This window comes from Scyliorhinus torazame, chromosome 30, assembly GCF_047496885.1.
Source record: "Scyliorhinus torazame isolate Kashiwa2021f chromosome 30, sScyTor2.1, whole genome shotgun sequence".
NCBI lineage: Eukaryota > Metazoa > Chordata > Chondrichthyes > Carcharhiniformes > Scyliorhinidae > Scyliorhinus > Scyliorhinus torazame.
Window position 1 is genome coordinate 20,506,575 of NC_092736.1, and position 26,676 is coordinate 20,533,250.

At 46.9% G+C, this 26,676-nt stretch overlaps 1 protein-coding gene across 4 annotated transcripts in view; it reads left to right on the forward strand.

The window, feature by feature from the left end:
- Nucleotides 1-26,676, forward strand: part of ppcdc (phosphopantothenoylcysteine decarboxylase) — a 198,325-nt gene that overhangs the window by 106,943 nt on the left and 64,706 nt on the right. For 3 of the 4 annotated variants that reach the window (XM_072492917.1, XM_072492921.1, XM_072492919.1), the window contains one exon: nt 9,025-12,480. The exons of the other annotated variant lie outside the window; for it this stretch is intronic. In XM_072492917.1, the coding sequence (XP_072349018.1) occupies nt 9,025-9,110 (86 nt within the window). In that variant the 3' untranslated portion in view covers nt 9,111-12,480. Of the gene's footprint in view, nt 1-9,024; nt 12,481-26,676 lie in introns of those variants that run through there. 4 annotated transcript variants of the gene reach the window in all.

Sequence of the window (26,676 nt, forward strand, 5' to 3'; positions counted from 1 at the left end):
AGATACAATGCTCTATAGGTAACCCTTAATAACTTTCCTAACAACATCCATAAGTCAAAAAACCCTTTTTAACAAAGATAGTTTGCATTCCCTACAGAAACAGGTATTACTTTGAAATAATCAAGTGATCTGGAGACATTCTTTAGTAGGCAGAGAGAGAAATCATGATACAGCTTCTTGCTTGAATGCAGCTCCCCAACTGAAAATGAAAGCAAGACACAAAGCAGCTTCCAGCTCAAAACGAAAATAAAAGACAGAATCATATTCCAGCTCCATCCGCACAATTACATCACTGCAGATATTTGATGAACAGCCATTTCTTAAAGAGACCCGCACATGACATGCCTTCTTGGACTGCTGCAGTCCATATGCTGTAGGAACACCCATAGTAATGTTAGGAAGGGAGTTTCAGGATTTTGGCCCAGCGACAGTAAAGGGATGATGATATAGTTCCAAGTCAGAATAGTGGGGGACTTGCAAGTAGTGGTGTTCCTATGCATCTGCTGCCCTTCTAGGTGGTAGAGGTCACAGGTTTGGAAGGTGCTGGTAAGGAGCCTTGGTGAGTTGGTGCAGTGCACCTTGTAGATGGTACAACTTCTTGTTGGAGCTGCACTCATCCAGGAAAGGAGAGAGTATTCCATCACACTACTGACCTCTGCCTTGTAGATGTATACAAGCTTTTGGGAGTTGGGAGGTGAGTTATTCACTGCAGAATTCCCAGCCTCTTAACTTGCTCTTGCAGCAACAGATATGACTGATCCAGTTCAGTTTCTAGTTAATGATAGGCCCCGAGATGTTGACGCTGGGGGATTCAGCGATGGTAATGCCAAAGGGAGGTGGATAGAGTCTCTCTTATTGGAGATGTTCATTACCTGCCACTTGTGTGACAAACGTTACCTGCCACATATCAGCCCAAGCCTGATTATTGTCCAGCTTGTTGAATATGGACACAGACTGCGTCAGTATCTGAGGAGTTGCGAATGGCGCTGAACATTAAACAATCAACCGCAAACACCCCCTTCGGTATTCTTCCTATTGGAGAATAAACCATGTCTGGTGAAGGCATGATTGCTGAAATAAGAGAGAATAAACCAAAACTAGAATACTGTCACTTGTCATGAACCACACTGATGTTATCTGCGAGGATACCCCAACTTGGAACACCGGTTCGTGGAGTGTATAGGTTGGTTTTTAGAATGGTGTGTGGAATCAAGGAAAATCCCAGTGAGAATAAACAGCCCTGTCATCGGGTAATAATTACTAAAGACTATTTATTAAATTAAAGAAATGACAAATACACGCAAATAGACTCTACTACGCTAACTGGACTCTACTACGCTCTACTACGTATATGAACTACGAAACACACACAGTTTATGTAGAATGTACTCCTTGTTCTAAAATCTATCTTTGATCCCTGAACTCCTCAAGACATCCCCTATCCCCAAACAAGATCCAAAGTAAATAAATCTATAGTCCAGTCCAGCTTATAATCACCACGCAAAGGGCAGCATGGTGGTGCAGTCGTTCAATCCCGGCCCTGGGCCACGGTCCGTGTGGAGTTTGCACATTCTCCCCTGTGCCAGCGTGGGTCTCATCCCCACAACCCAAAGATGTGCAGGGTAGCCACATTAAATTGCCCCTTAATTGGGAAAAAAAAATTGGGCACATTAAACTTAAAAAAAAAAATACCATGCAATAAAGGGTTGATTTTCAAAGCTGGGAAACATCTTTTCATGGTCCAGCGAAGGCATGTAAACTCCCTTATGAAGTTTTCTGTACTGTCTTGGCTTTAAGACTTAGAGGCTGTTAAATGTAAAACTGGCCGTCTCGGATGTTGGAAGTAAAACAAGCCTCCATGCTGCTAGATGTAAACTGTCCTCCTTGCCTCTGAGGGTGCTAGCAACTATATAGTTGTTCCCCTTTGGTTCTATGTTCTGTGTATTTTGGTTGTCTGCCCCTCTCACATTCTTTGACTTAATGAACATGTATGTACCTCACTGATCTCCCAATAGTCGAGGTAAGGTACTTCTGCTAATAGGCGCATCACACCTGATTCCAACTTGATGTCTGCTAATTCCGTTACTGGAGAAAAACGCATCTCATCCGACCTTTTGAATACTGGCCACTGCTGTCGCTAGGCAGATTTCTACCTGTTGCTGACTGGGTGGACCACATCTTAATATGTCTTGTTTGATTTGTTTTACTGCTGTTACCAGGGAAATCCATGACACACTACATTGAAATGTTGGATTGCCTCAGCTATTCGCCCATTCCTTACTTGCTCAGGGATGGCACACTTTGTCTTTGAGTCAGAAAACTGTAGGTTCAAGGCCAGTACACAGGTTTGAGCCCAAATCTGGATCATACTTAGGGGCAGTACTGAGTGAATGCTGCACTGTGGGAGAAGTTAAACTAGGATGCCACCTGCATCCTCAGTGGATGTATGCGACGCTATGGCACTGTTTTCAAGAGAAGACAGATACTCCCCGATGTCCTAGCCAATCACTAAAAACAGATTACCTGACCAGTACCACATTGTGATTTGTGGGGATATCTTGCGTGCAGTTTAGCTGCAACGTTTTTTACATTGCAACAGTGACTACTCTTTAAAAATACTTCATTGGCTAAAAGGTTCTTTGGGAGGACCTGAGGACATGACAGGCACTATAAAAATGCAAGTTTTTCCTTTGTTTCCTTCGACATGAAATGCATTTAAAAAAAATTATTATCACAATCATCAGGAAATGCTCTTGTTTTGCTTTAAACAGGTCATAGCTCATCCCATTGACACTTCCTCATGTTTTTCTGACTTCTTCCGCTGATTCCATTGAAATGCCAATCCATATTTCAGTTCTTCACTCCTAATCATCGAATCAACAGTGCAGAAGGAAGTAATTCGGCCCATCGAGTCTGCACCTGCCCTTGGAAAGAGCACCCTACTTAAGCCCATGCCTCCACACTATCCCCATAACCCAGTAACCCCAGCTAACCTTTTGGGCATTAAAGGCAATTTACCATGGCAAATCCACCTAACCTGCACATCTTTGGATTGTGGGAGGAAACCGGAGCATCCGGAGGAAACCCACGCAGACATGGGGTGAAAGTGCAAACTCCGCACAGACAGTCACCAGAGGCCAGAATTGAACCTGGGACCCTGGAGTAGCTGTCCGCTTCAAATGTTAATTTGTCTTGGCCTGCTTTATGTTCCCAACATTTTCTCATTTTGAAATGTTGCTTTGGGTGTCTGGATGATATTAAATCATGCCTTAAAGTTACACTGGTTTAAATAGTCCAGCCACAGGACATCTTCAGTAGCTTTTACCAGTGCAGTAACCAACTGTGCAACCTTTGATATATTGCCACTTTTCAATATGTGGGCTGAAATCTAAAAAAGCCAAACATATTCGCCCTTTGGTACACAGTGCCAAAAACTATAAATTAGGAGAGGGGAGGAGGTGTAAAATATAACCTGTACAAAATGAGTTCAATTTGAATCAGCATCTTAGCGTTCTGAGATGACGAATATCCTGCAATGAGAATTATCATTTCAATCAAATCTCATTCACACGACGATTCTTTGTGTGCAATTGCTGTCAACTTAATTCATTTCCATTGAAATTACTCAGATACATGGTAATTGAACATAAGTTGCCAATGTACATTCAGTGGAACGTCATTGTTTCAGGCACAACTCATAACTAATTAAAGAAACGAGACACAATGACTCAACACCAGTGTCATGACAACAATTACAGGTTGAAGAAACCATGGAGAAAAATTCAGCAAAAGTTAAATCAGTCCATCTGTATCCCACTTGAATCATGATCATTTATGCTGCTATACTTCGTTACAGGTAGTAATGTTGCAAAATGACTTACACAGAACGTACGGTGCAGAAACAGGCCTAACTGGACCACACTTTATTGAACACCTCCCTGGCCTGCCAGCCCCCAGGGACTGACTGCAGCAGTTCAATAAGGCGGCTCACCACCACCTACTCGAGCAATTAGGAATGCGCAATTAAGTCTTGCCTATCCAATGACCCTACATTTGTAAATGAATAAAAAGAAAAAGACCAATTTATAGTTACAATCTGTTTCCTGATAGCTAATCAATCTTCTACCCATGCCAATATATTCTCACCTACACCAAGAGCTTATATTTTCTGCAATGACCTTTGATGTGGCGCCTTATCAAATGCCTTCTTGCAATCTATCAACAGTACATCTTTTTTTAAAAATTCTAGTTAAGGGGCAATTTGCGTGGTCAATCCACCTACCGTGCACATCTTTGGCTTGTGGGGGTGAGGCCCACGCAGACACTGGAGAATGTACAAACTTCACACGGGACATTGACCCAGGGTCGGGATCAAACCCAGGTCCTCGGCGCCCTGAGGCAGCAGAGCTAACCATTGTGCCACCATGCCGCCCTCTAGGTGCAGTACATCTACAGGTTCCCCTCAATCCATAGCACCTTTGAACCCTTCAAAGAACACCAATAAACTGGTTAAACATGTGGCGTGATTTAACTAAAAGATAACCAAGTCCCATAGCGAGCACATTTAGCCACGTGTTTCCCAGCGCTCACAGCGCCGAGAAACGCATGACTATAAAACACCACTCGCTTAAGATAAGGAGCCTGGAATGTGCGGTCATTCGCCTTGATTTGTGCTCTGAGGAGCTCCGCTCGCCGGAACTCCTCAGCGTAGTGAGCGATCAAAGAACAATACAGCACAGGAACAGGCCCTTCTGCCCTCCAAGCCTGCACTGGTCATGATACCAACCTTGGCCAAAACCCTCAGCACTTCCTTGTGCCGTATCCCTCTATACCCATCCTATCCATGTGTTTGTCAAGATGCCTTTTGAACGCCATTAATGTATCTGCTTCCACAACCTCCTCTGACACATTCCAGGCACTCACCACCCTCTGCGTAAAAAACCTGCCTCGCAAAAAACATCTCCTCTGAACTTTGTCGCACGGACCTTAAATCTATGCCCCCTGGTGACTGACCCCTCCACCCAGGGAAAGAGTGCCTGCCCATCCACTCTATCCATGCACTTCATAATCTTGTAGACCTGTATCAGGTCAACCCCTCAACTTCCGTCATTCTAATGAAAACAGTCCCTGTCTATTCAGTCTCTCCGCATAGCTAACACACTCCACACCAGACAACATCCTGGTCAACCTCCTCTGCACCCTTTCCAAAGGTTCCACATCCTTCTGGTAGTGTGGCGACCATTCACGACAGTTTCATCCTTCTCTGCTGTCAGCTACCCGACGTATCTGAGGTAGCCCAGCGGCTACATCAGTGGATCCTTGGTGACGAGGGGTATCTCCTGAGGATGAGGCTGATGACACCTCAGAGTGAAGCCGAGATCCAGTATAACAAGACTCATGCTGCTACACGTGCTTTGGTGGATCAGACCATTGGAATGCTGAAGATGCAGTTCCGGTGCCTGATGGAGCCCTGCAATATAGTCCCCAGAGAGTTGCACGATTTGTGGTTGTAAGCTGTGCCCTCTACAACATGGGGCTTCAACAGGACAAGCAGCTGGCTGAGGAGGAGGTGGACGATGAAGATGTTGAGGTGGGGGCGCTGAGGAAGCAGAGGAGGTCCATCAGGCAGTGATGATGGCAAGAAGGGGCAGGAGAGCTTAGCACACTGTATTTACCTCCTGCTTCATGGATGATCAGGAGTAGGGTCACTACAGTCCCATCATGCTGAAGACCCTTCCTATCTGGTTGCTAGCAGCGCACGCCCTTGGTGAAATGGCTCATGTCAGGGAGAGCGAGCAGTTGCCATACTGCCAACATTGCAGGAGGACAACGATGACTTGCAGTGGAACAGTGCATTGTTCATCAAAGAGCTACTACAAATGTCTCGACACCTGTGGCTGAAGGAGGCTCGCAAACTCCCATTGACCTGGGCTCCTCCTTAGTTAGGTGTGCCCCTGAGGTTCAGAGTCACTGGTGCCAGATGCACAGTTTTCACAAGGGCCTAACCATTGGGTTCCATATGCTGAGACCGGAGTTTCACAGTGACTAGGTTGAGTGGCGGCCCTGACCATTGTAGGGGAGCTCCTCATTACCAGGGGAACACTGGCATGACTGTGTCCTGTAACTGAGAAGGAATGCCAGCCGTTGAACTAGCAGCTTTGCGGAGACGAGATGCAGGAGCCTCTGTGTGTGAGCCCAGTGGTTCAGTGTAATATGGATGCAGGTGTCTCAGCAGCACTTAATGGAGAAATTGATGAGAGCAGGGAGGCACAGAGAGGTTGCAAAAAGTGAAAATTAATTAGTTGACAGAGGTGGTTGATGACTTGCAAGGGTGCTTACTATCTACAAGTGCCTAATAAAACCTGTGCTCACGCCATCCAAGATAATAATAATAATCGCTTATTGTCACAAGTAGGCTTCAATGAAGTTACTGTGAAAAGCCCCTAGTCGCCATATTCCGGCACCTGTTCGTGGAGGCCGGTACTGGAATTGAACCCGCGCTGCTGGCCTTGTTCTGCATTACAAGCCAGCTGTTTAACCCACTGTGCTAAACTAGCCTCCAGTAGACTTTCTCAACCTTAAATCCCTGCCGCTACATCTTGGTGTCTCCTCATGATACACAGCAGCGTGCTGCCTGCCACACCCTGTTGTCTGAGGTGACCTTGGCGGATGTCCTCTGCAGGGTCGAAACCTGGAGGGACTAAGCCTGCTTTTGGGGTGAGGCTGTGTGGTGGCACCACCCTCTTCAGCATGTGGGGCTGGAGCTATTTTGGTCACAGGAAGAAGGGAGTCATTTTGCTGGACACTCCCACAGTCTCCCAGGTGGAAGGACCCGGATTGTGCACCAGCTTCTTCTCCCCACGGATGCTCAAGGGCCTCTGGCTACCTTCTTGGGATAGAGGTCCAGCTGGAGTGAGGTTGCGAAGCCCTGCCATTCTCTGGCGTTGGTATCATGGATGCCCACAACCTAAACCATGAAGTTAAAGCCCTACTCCATGTGGTTCGTGCTCTGCGCCATGAAATGCATGTCCTGCTCCATGCAGTGCACGTCCTGCGCCATGGAATGCACGTCCTGCCCCATGGAATGCACGTCCTGCCCCATGGAATGCATGCCCTGCTCCATGGAGTGCACGTCCTGCGCCATGGAATGCACGTTCTGCGCCATGGAATGCACGTCCTGCGCCATGGAATGCACGTCCTGCGCCATGGAACGCACGTCCTGCCCCATGGAATGCACGTCCTGCCCCATGGAATGCATGCCCTGCTCCATGGAATGCATGCCCTGCTCCATGGAATGCACGTCCTGCCCCATGGAATGCATGTCCTGCCCCATGGAATGCATGCCCTGCCCCATGGAATGCATGCCCTGCTCCATGGAGTGCACGTCCTGCACCATGGAATGCACGTCCTGCGCCATGGAATGCACGTCCTGCCCCATGGAATGCATGCCCTGCTCCATGGAGTGCACGTCCTGCGCCATGGAATGCACGTCCTGCCCCATGGAATGCATGCCCTGCTCCATGGAATGCACGTCCTGCCCCATGGAGTTCATGCCCTCCACCAGTGCAGGATAGAAGTCCTGCACCAAGGTCTCCACTGCAGCCGTTGACCTCGCCGTGTTGACCTGGCTGCCTCAGAGTGCCAGCACAATCTTATCCGATAAAAGGTGTTGGGACTCCTCCATTTGGCCTTTCATTCAAAGGAGCGCAGCTGCCATCCCTTCCTGCTGCTCCCGACTTTGCCGCTGGATCTCCAGCAAATGAAGCAAAGCCGCCTCCAGAGGCACGTCTCTGACTGGGGCTCTGCGGAGTCCTGGCCTCAGGCAGTTTTCCGAGTGTAGGGTCGCTGGGATGTCTCTGCTTTCACCTGCTTTAGATCAGATAGAGTGAGATTCTCAGCGGTTTGTGATCCCGAGGCCACTTTACTACTAATTCCCACCCAGGTGGGTCTCTGTAGTGGTAGAGAGTGTGGGTGAAAGCTGTGATGCCTCTTTCTCTCTGGCCAGCTGGAGGGCACCACCCACCCCCTGCCCTGCTCATCTGGGAACTCCCGCCTGTTCTGAGCCAGCTTGTCCTGCAAGAGAACAGATGGGAAGAGTGTAGGCAGGGCATATGGTAAGGATACAATTAAGCAAAATACTGCAGATGCTGCAATCTGAAACAAGACAGAGGATGCTGGCAAAATTCAACATGTCTGCCAGCACCTGGAAGGAGAAAAAGCAATTATCATTTTGAGTTCTTTGGCTCTTCTTCAGAGCTGAAGTGGTATGGATGCCTGGCATGTGTGGTGCTGAGTGGGAACAAGGAGGTGATGAGGAAGTGTGCAGGAGATGAGTGGCAGTGAATGAGCTCCCTGTGATTATGTGTGAATGGCTGAGTGGAGAATGATGCGAAGAGTGACAGTGATGTACCCCGGCTGAATGGAGGAAACCATCATCCTCTTCTGGCACTGGATGCCCATCCTCCTCTGAAGGGAGCTGGTGCTTTTACACCGCCTGTCATACGGGGTTGATGACCTGACTAGAGGGTCACCTCACTGCCTGCGGGTGCAAGATATGGCGCCTCTCTTCAACAACATCCAGCCAAGGGATGTCTCAGTGAATCCTGGGGCAGACTTCCTTGCAGTACAATGGACTTGGAACAAGTGCTGGGGAGCACTGGGGGTGGGGTTTAAATGGAGCGCCCATTGATTAAAGCACTCAGTTGATGCCTTTGCGGACGAATCAGAGGCCGCCCATCAGAGACATGGCAGTAAATCCATGCAAATGTTTGATTTCTCTGAGTGTCTACAAATATGGCGGGTAAGCCTGCCAGTGCCACCGGTGGGCTGCACCTGCTTTTCTTGCCCGAAACGACACTTCGCCAAAAAACAAACCCGGAAACTTTTGCCCATTATTTCAGCTGCTTATATGATACACTGCGTAAAAGCTCTTATTGGGCTATAATGTGTGAAGATGCTGTTTGTTTGCAGGTTAGCGATATAACTGGATATTTGTGTAACTGCTGTGTTTTGTTTCTGTTCTAGGTTTTGGGGCAATGGCAGAGGTATCAACAATTGTGGAAAAAGTAAACGAGTGCTTGGAGCAGCCTCTGCTGGCACTGCCAATGTAGGCTCCAGGGCCAGCTTTGAAAAGTCCACAATATTTTGCTTCATTTTGTGGAAAACCTCAACCGTAATGTTTTATGTTAACCACGGCAAAATTGGAAGCAGCTTGTTGTTCATAGTCCTAATCAAGCAGTGCATTTTATTCCTTGTTTGTTGCTGGAAACAAAACAATTGACGATTAACCTGAGGTGTTATAAAAGAGTTTCTGCTGGGTGAAAACTGCCCACACTGTTGAAAAATTCAGCGGTGATTCTGCGAGAAGGCTGTTGAGACCAAGCAGCTTCCATGAATCTTCTGCAGGCACCCTGCTCAGCATTTTTGCTTCAAAACTCAAAGATACATTCACCAAACTGCTTTCATGCTACAGCGATGAGCAGCGTAACTGCCGCACCCCTGGGCATTTGGACAGTTTGAGCACACCTGATTCTATAATTATCCAGGTTTATACCACTTAATGAGGCCATCAGCACTTTCATATGACATAATAGCATATTCAGTGTAAAGTATAGCGATGTGTTCCTTTATAACTAATATTTAAGAAAACAGTTGTGAATGTTTATCATCCGAGGCATTCGCTGTGTAATGTTAGATCAGAGACTTGTTCATGCCGCACTGTGATTCTATCTTGAATCACCTTAAAACAAGTGCTTGATTTTACAATTGCTTAAAGCAGTTGTGTATGTGATGTGACACCTTCTGTTGTCAGAGAAATAGCAGCTGAAATAAAAGGTAGATTTTCCAACTGATAGGATCAGTTCAATCAATGCAGAACATAAGTCACGATATATCCTTTTACTGCTGCTCAGGGAGAAATACATTCTGGGTCCCAGGCTGATAGCTAAATCCATTGAAATTAAACAAAGGGCTTGCTTTTAAAGTTCCCACATCACTCTTAAATGGTTAAAGTGGTGCAAGGTGGCAAGCCAGGAATATCAGCTGGCACATCAGGAGGTTTTTGGTTCAATAAAGTTGAGTTAACAAATAATTAGTATCGAGCAATGTTTCAATGAAGAGAAATAAACTGTATTGTTATCCCTTTGGATTTTGGTTTCAGCTTTTCTTCGCCTTCCATCAGAGACATGGAGACAGCAAAGCCCGCGCCAATGAGGCAAAGCGGAACATAATGCAATGTCGCATGGCATGCGTCTTTCTCCGGGGCCTTCACGGTGATGTGTTGGGGAGGAATTTTATTTCAGAACTTTGAATAGGGGGTTATGGGAAATATGGGCATGGGTTTGGAAAACAATAATTTGTTCAAGAAAGAGGGTTTGAGTTGAGTTGGTTTGCAAGGACAAGGAGTTGAAGGTGGGTTTTTGGGGGAAGGGACTGTTGGTTGTGGTTTTGAACATAGCATCGGGAAATTGGGTGGACAACAGATTAATCATGTTTTCTGATTGAGGATGGAATAGTGGATGAGTTTGATAATGAAAAGAGAGGTTCAATAGGGCTCTATATAGTTAAACCGATACCTTTTCATAATCGCAGACGGCTTGGGGTTGTAGTGGTTCGTTATCATTGCTGCCAGTTCATCAAAAGACCTGGAATCCGGTGCAGCCAGGTACGTCAAACGTTTGATGATTCCAAATGAACGGGCCTTGCAGGCAGTCAAGAGGAGAACTTTCTGCCGGTCTTCCCCAATATTCCGTTGGCCTGGAAAAAGTATTGCATTTGTTCAGCATATTGATACCAATCATCCAGACCTGCAGCAAATGCATCCAATTTTCCAAGCAACAGCATTTTAAACAATACGACGCACCACTCCCAAGAAATCTAACTTCCGGCGGCTAGGCGAATGGACAGGCAAGTATGGAGCTGCCATTAATCCTCGCCGCCAGTATAACTCAAAGGCAAGCTGTCATAAATGAAGAAGGATTTATTTAATAGTCTGCGTAATGCTGCATCTCACTCCCAATGCAATCCTAGCTGGGAGGACTCGTTACACCAGGCCCTGAGTTGGGCCTGCATTTATACCTTGCCCATAACGAACGCCAGGTGGTTGGCCCCCGCCCCTACCTGGGGAGCTCGTACTCCACGAGTCCCACAGGACGATCAATGATTGTTTCCCTGTGATCCTCGTGGAGGTTATGACAGCCATTAACAAGGCAGTGAATGGTTGAGGGGGTCATTCAACTCGACTATCTGCCCCTCTACTATGGCAACATACATGGATAGATGGCCTTGGAGAGGGAGCATGTGTCAGGGCTTCCGTAACCAGTAGGTGCCACAGGGGCTGGGGTGCATCATTATCCTCGACATGATATTTTGGCTTAATTAGTTGTTTCCTTCTGACGTTTTGTTTTAGTCACTGCCCCACCAGGGTTGCCACTCCCTGTCATTTTAATTCATTGATTTTTTTTTTGTTCTAATCAAAAGAGTATATATAAGGGATTGCCAGTATTTATGGCAGCCTTGTGGAATCTGTGTTCCATGTCTAGGTAGATTGCCAGAATCTCATTTTCTTTTTGTTTCTAAATTTAGAGTACCAATTATTTTTTGTCCAATTAATGGGCAATTTAGCGTGGCCAATCCACCTAACCTGCACATCTTTGGGTTGTGGGGGTGAAACCCACGCATTCACGGGGAGAATGTGGAAACTCCATACGGACAGTGACCCAGGGTCGGGATTCGAACCCGGGTCTTCAGTGCCGCAGTCCTAGTGCTAACCACTGCACCACATGCCGCCCTCTCTTTTTCATTATTTGAAGGTGCTGCCCTCCAATTTCTGGTTGCACTACATGCCCCCTCCCTCCTAATCTTCGGTTACCCGGTTAGGGGGATTGAAGAGGGAGGAAGACCTCCTCTTAAGCTGGCTCCTGGGCCTGCCAAGGTGGCCACCAACTGGTCCAGGCATCGGGCGATCGAGAGGGCCCGCCGAACTGTCTGCCTTTCTGCAATGATATTCAAGGTTGGGTGTCCCTGGAAATGGAGCATGCACTGTCCGCTGGTAACACGACCAGTAAGCTGGAGTGCTTCGTAAGTCCTGGGAACACCATTTTGATATAATTAGCTCAGTTTCCTTTTAAAAGTTTTAATTTTGTTGTACTGCCCCATCAGGGCTATCGCCTCTCTTAATTGTTTATTGGTTTATTTCATTAACTATTAAACAGAGTAGAGAAATGGGGGATAGCTGGGACACTGAGCTGTGTGGGAGGAGAACAGTGAGACTGAACAAATCAATAAACTCAACAAAGAAACGCTCTTTGTCTTAGTTTCTGCTTCACCACCTAGCCTGCATCCTGTTAACATTAGCCATGGGCATTCTATTTTAGCCTATTTGTTTTGTTGTAAATTGTGCCACGTTTTTCTATTTCAAAATCCAATGTAAATATTTGTAACAGGAACTACCTATTAAAAACTTACCATGGTTTAATTACATCCTGTTTTCTGTAGCAGTGCTGCAGTGTCTCAGTCTTGCACCCCTCTTCCTTCAAGAACCTTCAGTGCTCCAACCAGCTGAACACTGCTTGCCAGGTTGCAGGAGGCTTTGCTATTTAATTATCCATCAGTATCAAAAGGTTGCATGCTCTCCCAAAAATAGCGAACCCTGTTTCATCTGAACATAGAACATAAGGTGCAGAAGGAGGCCACTCGGCCCATCGAGGCTGCACCAACCCACTTAAGCCTTCACTTCCACCCTACCCCGTAACCCAATAACCCCTCCTAACCTTTTTTGGTTACTAAGGGCAATTTATCATGGCCAATCCACCTAACCTACTCGTCTTTGGACTGTGGGAGGGAACTGGAGCATCCCCACGCAGACACGGGGAGAACGTGCAGACTCCGCACAAACAGTGACCCAGCGGGGAATCGAACCTGGGACCCTGGCGCTGTGAAGCCAGAGTGCTATCCACTTGTGCTCCCATGCTGCCCCAAAGTTAGAAGCTTGCATCTTTGCTCTGTGACCGAGTTTTGACTTGTACAATAAAGTTTTAAATGGAACAGAATTCAAACATGTGCCATTCACTCCTGTTTACAAGGGTAAAGGAAAGAGAAGATTCTGGAACTTTCCACAAGGAATAAAAAAAAGTGCTCAGTAAGAAGAATAGTACAGTGTTGTCGGAGTTTGAAATCCATAATGAAGACGAACCACCGACCACAAAGTTTCCTATATGTCGTAGAGGAGATTTTAAAGGACGTTGTGGGTCTCCTTCCTGCATTAGTATGGTAGAAAGTATTCCAGGAGGATTATCTGGCACAAAATGGAGTGTAAGGGAAACTGCGCCTTTAAACAAATAGGTCAGGTGGAAAATAATGCATGAGCCTGTGTGGCTACCACTGTTTAATTTAGATAGATTTTGTGATTCCATTGAAATGCTTAGACTTTAACCAAAGTCTGGTCAGACGATAACAAAGCTTCCAGGGTGTGGGGAAGGGGATTGATACCATGTTTTAAGATATGTGACCAAACATGAGTCAGGAATTAGGAACAGAATCTCACTCTTCTGACCCCTCATCTCTTTTTAAATTTATTTATGGGATGTAAACGCTGCTGACTTGGCCAGCATTTATTGCACATACATAGTTGCCCTTCAGAAGGTGATGGTGAGTTTTTGAACGGCTGCAATCCCTGGGGTGTAGGTACACCCATTATACTGTTAGGGAGAATTCCAGGATGTTGCCCCAGCGATAGTGAAGAAACTGATATCATAGAATTTACAGTGCAGAAGGAGGCCATTTGGCCCATCGAGTCTGCACCGGCTCTTGGAAAGAGCACCCTACCCAAGGTCAACACCTCCACCCTATCCCCATAACCCAGTAACCCCACCCAACACTAAGGGCAATTTTGGACACTAAGGGCAATTTATCATGGCCAATCCACCTAACCTGCACATCTTTGGACTGTGGGAGGAAACCGGAGCACCCGGAGGAAACCCACGCACACACGGGGAGGATGTGCAGACTCCGCACAGACGTGACCCAAGCTGGAATCGAACCTGGGACCCTGGAGCTGTGAAGCAATTATGCTAACCACCATGCTACCGTGCTGCCCAAGTAAGTGGTTAGTGACTTGGAGGAGAACCTCCAGATGGTGGAGATCCCAGGTATCTGCTGCTCTTGTCCTTCCAGATGCTGGTGGTCGTGGGCTTGGAAGGTGCTGTCTAAGGAACCTTGGCGAATTACTGCAGTGCATCTTGTAGATGGTACACACGGCCACCATTGTTCGTCGGTGGTGGAGAGTGAATGTGGAAGGGGAGCAATCAAGCGGGCTGCTTTGTCCTGGATGGTGTTGAGCTTCTTGAGTGTTGTTGGAGTTGCACTCATCCAGGCAAGTGGAGAGTATTCCATTATGCTACTGACTTGTGTCTTGTAGATATGGTTAGGCTTTGGGGGGGTCAGGAGGTGAGTTACTCACCGTGGAATCCGTGGGATTCCTATCCTTTGATCTGCCCTGGTAGCCACTGTATTAATATGGCTAGTTCAGTTCAGTTTCTGATCAATGGTAATCCCCAGGATGTTGATTGCGGGGGAGTCATTGATGGCAATGCCGTTGAATGTCAAGGGACGATCGTTAGATCCTCTCTTGTCGAAGGTGATCATTGCCTGGCACTTATGTGGCACGAATGCAACTTGCCACTTGCCAGCCCAAGCCTGGATATTGCCCAGGGCTTACTGCATTTGGACATGGACTGCTTCATTATCTGAGGAGTCGCGAATGGTGCTGAACATTGTGCAGTCATCCACAAACATCCCCACTTCTGACTTTATGATGGAAGGGAGGTCATTGATGAAGATGGTTGGACCTAGGTCACTATTTGAGGTACTCTTGAAGTGAATTCCTGGAGCTGAGATGATTGACCTCCAACCACCACAACCATCTTCCTTTATGCCAGGTATGTCTCCAACCAATGTAGAGTTTTCCCCCTAATTCCCATTGACTCCAGTTTAGCTAGGACTCCTTGATGCCATACTGGGTCAAATGCTGCCTTGATGTCAAGGGCAGTCACTCTCACCTCACCTCTGGCATTCAGCATCTTTGACCATGTTTGAACCAAGGCTGTAATGAGGTCAGGAGCTGAGTGACTCGGTAGAACCAAAACTGAGCTTCCTTGAGCAGCTTATTGCTAACTAAGTCCTGCTTGATAGCACTGTTGATGGCTCCTTCCATCACTTTGCTGATGATGGAGAGTAGACTGAGAGGGTGATGGTTGGCTGGGTTGGATTTATCTTGCTTCTTGTGTACAGGACACACCTGGGCAATCTTCCACATTGCCAGGTAGATGCCTGGAACTGCTTGGCTAGGGTTGTGGCAAGTTCTGGAGTTAAGTCCTATTGCCGTAATATTGTCAAGGCACATAGCCTTTGCAGTATCCAGTGCCTTCAGCTATTTCTTTATATCACGTGGAGTGAATTATACTGGTTGAAGACTGACATTTGTAATGCTGGAGACCTCCGGAGGAGACTCAAGGCTGGACATCCACTCGGCACTTCTGGCTGAAGATTGTTGCGAATGCCTCAGCCTTGAATTCTGCACAGAAGTGCTGGGCTCCTGCATCATTGAGGATGGGCATATTTGTTGAGCTTCCTCCTCCAGTGAGTTGTTTAATTGTCCACCACCATTCACAACTGGATGTGGCAGAACTGCAGAGCTTAGATCTGATGCGTTTGTTGTGGAATCGCTTATTACTTGCTGCTTATGTTGTTTGCACACAAGTAGTCCTCTATTGTAGCTTCACCAGGTTGCACTTGATTTTTCTGTATGCGTGAAGTTGCTCCTGGCATGCCTCCTGCACTCTTTATTGAACCAGGGTTGATCCCCTGGCTTGGTGGTAATGGTAGAGTGGGGGTTATGAGGTTGCCGATTGTGGTTGAATATAATTCAACCTGATGATGAATCCTGATGATGGCCCACAGAGCCTCGCGGATGTCCAGCCTTGAGTTTCTAGATCTGTTTGAAGTCTATTCCAATTAGCAATGCCACACAACACAATGGAGGGTATCCTCAATGTGAATCATAGAATTTATCATAGAACTTACAGTGCAGAAGGGGAGGCCATTCGACCCATCGGGTCTGCATCGGCTCTTGGAAAGAGCACCCTACCCAAGGTCAACACCTCCACCCTATCCCCATAACCCAGTAACCCCACCCAACACTAAGGGCAATTTTGGACACTAAGGGCAATTTATCATGGCCAATCCACCTAACCTGCACATCTTTGGACTGTGGGAGGAAACCGGAGCACCCGGAGGAAACCCACGCACACACGGGGAGGATGTGCAGACTCCGCACAGTGACCCAAGCCGGAATCGAACCTGGGACCCTGGAGCTGTGACGCAATCGTGCTATCCACAATGCTACCGTGCTGCCCCAACGGGACTTTGTCTCCACAAGGACTGTGCGGCGGTCACTTCTACCAATACTGTCATGGACAGATGCATCTGCAGCAGGCAGGTTGAAGAAGATGAGGTCAAGGATGTTTTTCCCTCTTGGTTCCCTCACCATGTGCTGCAATCCCAGCCTAGCAGCTATGTCCTTTAGGACCCGGCCAGCTTGGTCTGTGGTGGCACTACCAAGCCACTCTTGGTGATGGACATTGAGGTCCCCCATCCAAAGCATATTCTGCGCCCTTGCCACCCTCAATGCTTCCTCTAAGTGGTGTTCAACATGGAGGGGTACTGATTCATCAGCTGATGGTGGCCATTACGTGATAATCAGCAGATCTCCTTGCCCATGTTTAACCTGAAGCCATGAGACATCATGGGGTCCTGAGTCGATGTTGAGAACTCCCAGGGAAACTCCCTCCCGACTGTACACCACAGTGCCGCCACCTCTGCTGGGTCTGTCCTACCGGTGAGACAGGACATACCCAGGAATGGTGATGGGGGTGTTTGAGACTTTGTACGGCATGATTCTGTGAGTATGACAATGTCAGGCTGTTGCCTGACAGGTCTGTGAGACAGCTCTCCCAACTTTGGCACAAGCCCCCAGATGGTAGTAAGGAGGACTTTGCAGGGTTGACAGGATTGGGTTTGCCTTTGCCGTTTTCGGTGCCTGGGTTGATGCCGGGTGATACGTCCGGTTTCATTCCTTTTTTGTATTTTTGTAGCGGTTGAATACAACTGAGTGGCTTGCTAGGCCATTTCAGAGGGCATTTAAGAGTCAATCACATAGCCGTGGGTCTGGAGTCACAAGTAGGCAGGACTCTGTACTCCTCCAATTCTGACTTCTTGCACATCCCCAATTTCCTGCCCTTCCCCCCGAAACTTCTCCATCTCTCAAATGTTCTCTCCTCCTTTAAGCTGCTCCTTCAAACCTGCCTCTTTCCCCAAACCTTTGGTTACTTCTCTTAATGTCTACTTTCGTTTTTAAAAAATTTAGAGTAGCCAATTATTTTTTTTTCTAATTAAGGGGCAATTTACCGTGGCCAATCCACCTATCCTGCACATCTTTGGGTTGTGGGGGTGAAACCATAAGACATAGGAGCGGAAGTAGGGCCATTTGGCCCATCGATTCCACTCCACCATTCAATCCTGGCTGATTTCAACTCCATTTACCCGCTCTCTCTCCATAGCCCTTAATTCCTTGAGAAATCAAGAATTTATCAACTTCTGTCTTAAAGACACTCAACGTCCTGGCCTCCACCGCCCTCTGTGGCAATGAGTTCCACAGACCCACCACTCTCTGGCTGAAGAAATGTTGCCTCATCTCTGTTCTAAAGTGACTCCCTTTTATTCTAAGGCTGTGCCCCCGGGTCCTAGTCTCCCCTGCTAATGGAAACAACTTCCCTACGTCCACCGTATCTAAGCCATTCATTATCTTGTAAGTTTCTATTAGATCTCCCGCGCAGACATGGGGAGAATGTGGAAACTCCACACGGACAGGGGCCGGGATTTGAACCCAGGTCCTCAGCGCTGCAGTCCCAGTGCTAACCACTGTGCCACGTTCCGCCCTCTTTATATCTACTTTTGTGGCTTTGTATGTGGTCTGATTTCACTGAAATGCCTTGGAACTTTTTGCAACATCAAAGACACTTTATAAATGCAGATTGTTGCGTTTTTAGTGACGTGTAAAGCTAGTTTGCCTCGGAGGACAATTTTAAGCTCCCGATGGGAATGCAACCTAGTGAACATCCAGTCTGCCTAGGGCAGCACCCAGCAAATTTGAATGATCAGGTTGTTTAGCTGTATTCCTGATGGAAATGGTCTGCAAGTTGTTGGGAGGAGACTCTTTGGTCAATAAAATCAGCTGACAGGAGACCAGAGGGATGGTCCCTGGCACAAAGACAAACCTTCGGGGGGTTGGGGGGGGGGGGGGGGGGGTTGGTGAGGTGATATCTGACATTGTTCACTGGTGGTGAAGATGGAAGAGAGCCCAGGGCATGTAAGCCCTGTATTTCCTAGTTGGGTCCAAAGGAGCTACTCTGCCCCTCCCAGATCTCAAGGCTCCTTAGTAAACATTGTGTAAGATTTAAGGTTCTGCTTGCTCTGATCATGCAGCCACCTGTGGGGATGTCAACATCATTCCCCTATGTCCTAGTCTCCATTGTTGCGTTTATTCAGTAATAAGACTGAGATTGGTAGTTGTTTGATCCCTGGGGGAATCAAGGGATATGGGAAATGGTAGAATGTAGTGTTAATGCCAGTGACCAGGCATGATCGTATCGAATGGTGGAGCAGGCTTAAGGGGCCGAATGATCTGCCACTGCTATTTCTCATTTCTCATGCTCTTATTGCCATTGCATCCCAATGATGCCTTCAGAGTATCATCTGCGTATTTGAAGGATCCCTAACTCCTTGAACTGAGTGTTAAGAATTTAAAATGCAGACAGGATGCCAGAGACTCTGCTCCATTCCAACTGCCCTATTCCAGTGCCCTCAACCCTTCCGGTTACTGTAAAGTGGGAGGAATTCAAATGTTCCCAACTGTGTCTAGCTTGTTAGTTGCTGTGATATATCTCCCAAATTAAAAGACGGTTTGCCCGCCGGACACCACAACCAAAACTAAGACAGAAGAGGAAGTCTGTATGCATCCCGTGGATATTGCTTTCAACTGAAAGGAAGATAAAACAGATGCAGATCGTCTTGTGTCTAGTACACATCCGTTACCCTTCAATGATGTTATAAAAAATTAAAAGTATAACCATCTCACAATCTGTAATCTCCCATATGAGCAAAACATTGCCTCTAATTGACCTCTGTATTTACAGGAGTGAGACTTTCTAGTCTTGGAGGGTCGGGTCAATTTGCATAAAGCTCTAACTTAAAAGCAAATGATAATTTGTCTATGCATGTTTTTTGAAAGGCATGGCTTTTAAAGGCACCTGTTGCCCATCCCTAATTGCCCTTGAAATAAATGGCTCGCCGGGTCATTTCAGAGGAGAGTTAAGAGTGACTGATTTTCAGGGCAGCACGGTGGCACAGTGGTTAGCACTGCAGTCTCACGGTGCCGAGGTCCTGGCTCTGGGTCACTGTCCGTGTGGAGTTTACACATTCTCCCCGTGTTTGCATGGGTTTCGCCCCCACAACCCAAAGATGTGCAGGGTAGGTGGATTGAACACGCTAAATTTCCCCTTAATTGGAAAAAATGAATTGGGTACTCTAAATTTCTTTTTTTTAAAAGAGTGACTGATTTTCTGACATCAGGGACATTTTCATATCTTGGGAGGCCTCCGCAGCCTGCATCTTGCTGCCGCTGCTCAAAAACAGCTCTTCTCCGCTGTTACCAGACTCCTAAATGACCCTCTTATGGACTGACCTCATTAACACTACACCCCTGTCTGCTTCACCCGATGCAGGTGCTTATGTAGTTACATTGTATACCTTGTGTTGCCCTATTATGTATTTTCTTTTATTCCCTTTTCTTCCCATGTAATTAATGATCTGTTGAGCTGCTCGCAGAAAAATACTTTTCACTGTACCTCGGTACACGTGACCATAAACAAAATCCAATCCAATCCAATCCAAGCTCATTAATTAGTAGTTCACAAAGGACCAAAGGTTCTGCTGTCCATTAGAGAGAGACAGTTGGTCAAATATAGCTTGAAAGGCACCACTCTGCAAGCCATGGAGAGTAAGACAAAGAGGCTGACATCCAAGAACTACCACAGTTAGTACAGGGACTGAACTCACTTCATTGCCGTCATTTTGCATCAGCCTCTAGCCATCTAGCTAATTGACCACCACAGTTCATTGATTAACAGTCTTCGCCATGGAACATGTCAAGCAAGCTGAGACTTGATCTCTGCAGCTTACAGATATGGTTGGGACAGAGGCAAACAGAAATATAAATAAAAATTCCTAAGGGCCTTCGAAGCACAGCAAAGTGACACGCTGAGTCAAGACACTACACCTTAACATGATGCCTTACACAGTAAGATTCTAACCTTGGTCAACTTTGAGGAAAACGTGAAGTTGAGATAAGGCACTTTTTTCAGAGGGAGTGGAAAACGTGTCAACTTGTGACATTCTGGCTGATATGATTAATTGTGTTATTATTCACTTAGTTCCAACAATAGCCCATCCTCAGGGAAATAATGATTGAGGGGCTGCAGGCACGAGAACAAATTAATTATAAGAGGGTGAATGAACTTCACAACATTAAGGTCTCAAGTACCTATTTTCTATTCAGCAGTTACACAAAGAAGCTGGAGTCAGCTTTCTCTAATGGGGGCCACCAGCCAAAGCCTGTAACTAATGGGAATGAGCCCTGGAGCCCAGGTCACACAGTTACATTTGTGTTCATGTTCTTTATTCAATCGTTTTCGGATAGTTTGTAATTTGAAGGACTTGTTGGTTTGGGAAAGTGCTATTTGGTGAATGAATCCTGAAGTCAGAACAGCAATTAGCTAAGTAGCCTCAGACATGTGAAAATTAATGGAGCATGACCGATAATAATAATCTTTATTGGTGTCACAAGTCGGCTTACAATTACAATGCAATGAAGTTACTGTGAAAATCCCCTGGTCGCCACACTCTGGCGCCTACCAAGTGTCCAGAATGACTGAACGAAAGGCAGGCCCGTTCCACTTCCACAGGTAGTGAATCCACCTTCACAGAAATAGATGGTTTCAAAGAAGTTCCACATTCCCAAGTTAAGATAACTCCATATTTTTCTGAAGCAGACATGAATGATCAATTATCGCAATTGTGCCCTACGCAAGACTGGGCGAGATTTACTGACTAACCCGCCACGTGTTTTTCGACGGTGGAGACAGCCATTTTGAAGACAACCATTTTAGAGACAGCCATTTTCTGGTCCCGCCGTTATCAACGGGATTTCCCATTGACTGCACCCCTCGTTGCCGGGAAACCCGTGCACCATCAGTCGGACCGGAATATCCCGCTGGTATGAACAGCCGGTAAATTGCACCCTGAGTTTCTTAACTTGCCTTTCCCTGAGCATCTTAAGTTCTTTATGCCTCAGTCCGCCTGTTGCTAGAACCCTCATCCGTGCTTGCGATACAACACACTCATTATTCCAATTCACTCTGGCTGGAGTCCCATCTTCCAACCTCCGTAAAACCTGAGCTCATCCAAAGCTTTGCGAACTGTATCATAAATTGCATTAGGGCCGATTCACTCTTGCTACTGTGCTCATTGACCTACATTGGCATCCAGTCCTTGTAGGTCTCAAATTTTAAATTTTCATCCACATTTTCAAACCTCTCTTCCGAATCTCTTTAACCTCCATCAGCCTTAGAATCCTCCAAGATTTCGGTTGATCCAATTTTGGCCACTTGCATATCCCCAACCTCACTCGCCCCACAATTGATGTCCCTTTAATTTAGAAAAAATTAATTTACAAGATGTGCGCATTGCTGACTAGGCCAGTGTGGTGATGTGCATCACTGTAAATACATGTAAGCTAGACAGACACTAGAGGGAGCACCAGACATCACACACACACTCAACCAATAGATAAGTTAGATAGGAGGCGACCAATGGACATTCACGATACACAAGGAGGTGACACACCCACAGGGGGGCATTACACCAACCCATACATAAAGGACACCACACACATGATCAGCCCTTTGGCCAGTGGAGACAGTCAGTGAGGAGAGGCACAGGGTTGATTCATTATCACACCCACCACGTGGAAGACTGCAGCTGATTAGTCAGTTTAGGTAGCTACAATAGGATTAGCAGTAGTGTCGAACTCAAGTTATAAAAGTGTACATAATGTAAATAAATGAGTTGAAGTTATTTACATGTCTCGACCTTCCTTGACAAATGCAACACAAGGAAGCCGCTTATGTTACAAAGGAAACAACAAAACAGCCAGCATTTATTTCCCATCCCTAATTGCCCTAGAGAAGGTGGTGGCAAGCTGCCTTCTTGAACCGCTGCAGTTTCTGTGATCTAGGTACATCCACAGTGCTGTTAGAGAGGGAGTTCATACAAATGTTATCCTTAATAAAAGCAACAACAAACATTTTGAAGGATTATAACAAATTTCAGTGTAGTGTTAGCAAGACGTTGGCTACATCTAGATTTCATCTCCACCATTCACATTTGTCCACAACCTCAACATTAAAATAGATAATACGACTGGCATATCAACCTAAGGGTCCCAAATTATGGCCAATTCCCTGGGCCTGGTGGCATTATAAGTTTCAAAACGTCTGAAGCCATTTCACAGACCGCAATCACATGAATAGACATCAAGTTAAAAGAGGAGAAATTAGTACAAGTGACTGATGCACCGTCAATTACCACAAGACGAGAATGGTGGAACAATCGAGGCTTTATTGAATGAGATGTTGTGCATCCTGTAGCTGGAACCAGAATGGCTGCAGCGCAGGCGAGCACACACATTTATACGCCGCCTGCTGAGTGGAGCCAGCAGGCAGGGATTTCCCAACGTACCTCTAATATACGGGCAGTGCCGTAATACATATAATATACAACTAGTGGTATTCACCACAGTGACCAAAACCTTTAAACACAAGAGGTCGAATTTGTGGGAAAGCTGGAGTGCTGGAGGAGGCTACAGCGATGGGAGTAGTCATGGTTAGAATTAAGTATGAGAATGAGAATTTACAAATTTTCTGGGCTGGGATCCAATGTAGGGATGACAACTGAATAGGTCTGAGTTAGGGTATGGGAAAAAGAGTTTTAGAAGAGTTCAACTTCATGGAGGGCCGATGATGGGCAGCCAGCCAGGGGAGCTTTGGGTGAGGGTTTCAGAAGCAGATGGGTTGTTGAGGCCGGGGGAAGAGAGGTGATAATATGGAGGTGGAAGTAAGCAGTCTTGGTGAAGGTGTGAATATACAGTTCGAAGTTCAGCTCAGGGATGGTAATGCTGCGAATGCCCTTATTCACAGTCAGAGCTGCTAGGGAGGGAGATAGAGCATTTACTCAGGGATGTGCACAAGGCCAGAGCTGGAGAACAGGAGGATGGAGCAGGGTTTAGGGATGAAGGAGATTACAGATGTCGGGATTATGAGGCCTTAGTGAAATTTGAACAGAACGATAAGAATTGTAACGGGTACGAATAGAACAGATTCATCGCAGTCTTTTCTTTTATCATCAATGTAAATCAGCGTTATTGCACATTAAATGAGGGTGGCACACTGGTGGGGCAGTGCTTAGCACTGCTGCCTCACGGCACCGAGTTTGAGTGACCGGGTTCGTTCCCGGCCCAGGGTCACTGTCTGTGTGGAGTTTGCGCATTTTCCCCGTGCCTGCATGGGTCTCACCCTCACAACCCAAAGATCGGCAGAGTAGGTGGATTGATCACACTAAATTAGCCCTTAATTGGAAAAAAAAAATTGGATACTTATTTTTTTTAATTGCACATTAAATGTGTTTGTGAACAGTTGAAAGCAGTGTGGAAATGGGGGAGGTCAGTATGATATGGCTTTGCTCAGAATATACTTACTGAGCTATTAAAAGGACAAGACTCCAGGCCTCTTTCTGGCAACTATTGAGGCACCTGGGAGGGGCTGGTTTAGCTCACTGGGCTAAATCGCTGGCTTTTAAAGCAGACCAAGGCAGGCCAGCAGCACGGTTCAATTCCCGTACCAGCCTCCCCGAACAGGCGCCGGAATGTGGCGACTAGGGGCTTTTCACTGTAACTTCACTGAAGCCTACTCGTGACAATAAGGGATTTTCATTTCAATTTTCATTTCAACTTCCAACCACATCCTCACAGCAAAACCAATACTACCTACTTCCATCTCTGTAATATCAACCATCTCTGCATCTTCCTTAGACCACCTGCTCCTGAATCCTTCCGATGTGCTTTTGCTAATATAGGCTTGATTCTTCCAACGCTCTCCTGACCAGTTACCCATCTTCCACCCTCCATAAACTTGAGCTCTTCTAACAGTCCCCTCAGATTTTAACTTGCAATCACTCAACCCTGCACCCTGATTTACATTGCTTCCCAATCCAGCAAATCTTTCTCATGATATGCAAACATGCAGCTAATGAACACATAGAATAGGACACGACCAATGAGCAGTCAGGACACGCGGGTGATATCTCACTATAAAAAGGATGAGGCACTCACACCCTGCCTCTTTCCACAGACCAACATCTACAGAGTGAGACAGGGTGTATCCTCAGCACCCCAACACGTGGCTTGGAGCAAGGCTGGTTCAGTTAGACTGAGTTACTACATTTAGATTAGCAGAGAGTCGAACTCATTGAGAACTGTGCTAATAGTTCAATAAAACACATTGAACTCACTTCAAAGTCTGGAGCATCTTTTACTCAAAGCTGCATCAAGTGGCAGCTTGTGTTATTCCAAATTACATAACACAACAGGATACCACGAGTCTGTTCAATATAGTTAGTTCAACTCAGCAAGATCCGTGACGACCAGCGAATGTATACCGGCAGAATGGAAAAGATTCAGGCTCCTCACCAGCTCAGGACCTCCGGCAATCTCAGTGCCAATGGGCGAACATTCAAGCAGAAATTTCAGCTTTACGTCGAAGCATCAGACCTCAATGGTGCGTCTGACGAACGGAAAATAGCTCTTCTCCTCACAGTGGTGATCACGCCTTGGAAATATTCAACTCCTTTCACTTCGCCGAAGACCAGGACAAGACAAAGTTTCAGACCATCCTGGACAAGTTTGACAGCCACTGTGAGGTGGATACCAACAAAATCTTCGAGCGCTGCATTTTCAAGCAGCGATTGCAAGGTAAAGATGAATCCTTCCACTCATATTTAACTAGCCTTAGACTGCTAGCACAATCCTGCAACTTTGGTGATATCATTGACTCCACGATCAGAGACCAAATCGTTTTTGGAGTTCACTCTGATCCTCTGAGAGAGCAGTTACTGAAGATCAAGCATATGACCCTGCCAGTCGCGATTGAACCATGCACTGTGCATGAGTATGCTAAAAATCGCTATTCCCAAAACGGCTGAAAATGATAAACTAGCCTCCCACGAGGCGGAGTGTGTGCAGGTCATCTCCCGGATGCAGCGCCTCAACATTGACGAAAGCAGCCATTTTGTGCGCTCTTCCTGGGGCCTGACGCTTGCGCGATGCGAACGGGATAACGAAGAGGCCGAAACCCGCACTGCGCAGGTGCAGACGTCTGAGAACCGCACGGCGCATGTGCAACGACACACGGAGCGTCAGGACGCCGATGTCATGACGTGTTCGAACTGTGGCACCGCCCATTTAAAGAAACATGCCCTGCAAGAGGCAGACGCTGTTTAAACTGCGGGAAGCCAGGCCACTATGCAGCCCTGTGCAGATCTGCACCACCAGTCAGGAGCCAGCGCTCCCAATTCCGACGACGGCGCATCCGGAGTGTGCAACAACGCCTACAGGATTCTGATCCTGGCAGTGCAACGGATCCAGATGATGAATGCCTGGACAACGCCTACCGTGTGGGCATTATTACAACGTGTGAGTATGCCACACCAGACACATCGCAAGTCCAATCGATCCTAGCTGTGGATTCCGAGGACGAATGGCGAGCAGTGATGGAGGTCAACCACTGCCCCATCCAGTTCAAGCTGGACACAGGTGCCTCTGCCAAACTCCTCTCACAGGCAGACTTCAGACGCATTAAGAAGCCCCTCACGTTGCTTCCAGCTGCCTGCAAGCTCCTGGATTACAATGGGGATGCCATCGCGGCACTGGGATCCTGCCATTTGCACGTATCCAACCGACACACACAAGCACGGTTACGCTTTGAAATTGTTAAGCCGGACAGGGCATCCCTACTAGGTGCGCAAGCCTGCAAGCAGCTGAACCTCATTCAAAGGGTTTACACCACGACATCCTCCCATGTGTATCTTCAGGCCGGCATTGACGACATCCTCGCCCAGTATCCAGATGTGTTCGACGGGATGGGCACGCTGCCGTATCGATACAAGATTCTGCTATGGCCTGATGCCAAGCCAGTGGACCATGCACCACGACGAGTTCCTGCTCCACTGAGAGAGCGCCTGAAGGCACAGCTCAAGGATCTTCAGCAACAAGGCATCATATCCAAGGCCACTGAACCGACTGACTGGGTCAGCTCGACGGTATGCGTAAAGAAGCCTTCGGGGGACCTGCGCATCTGCATTGATCCCAAGGATCTCAATAAGAATATCATGCGGGAACACTATCCCATCCCGAAGCAGGAGGAACTCACGAGTGAGATGGCACACAGACGC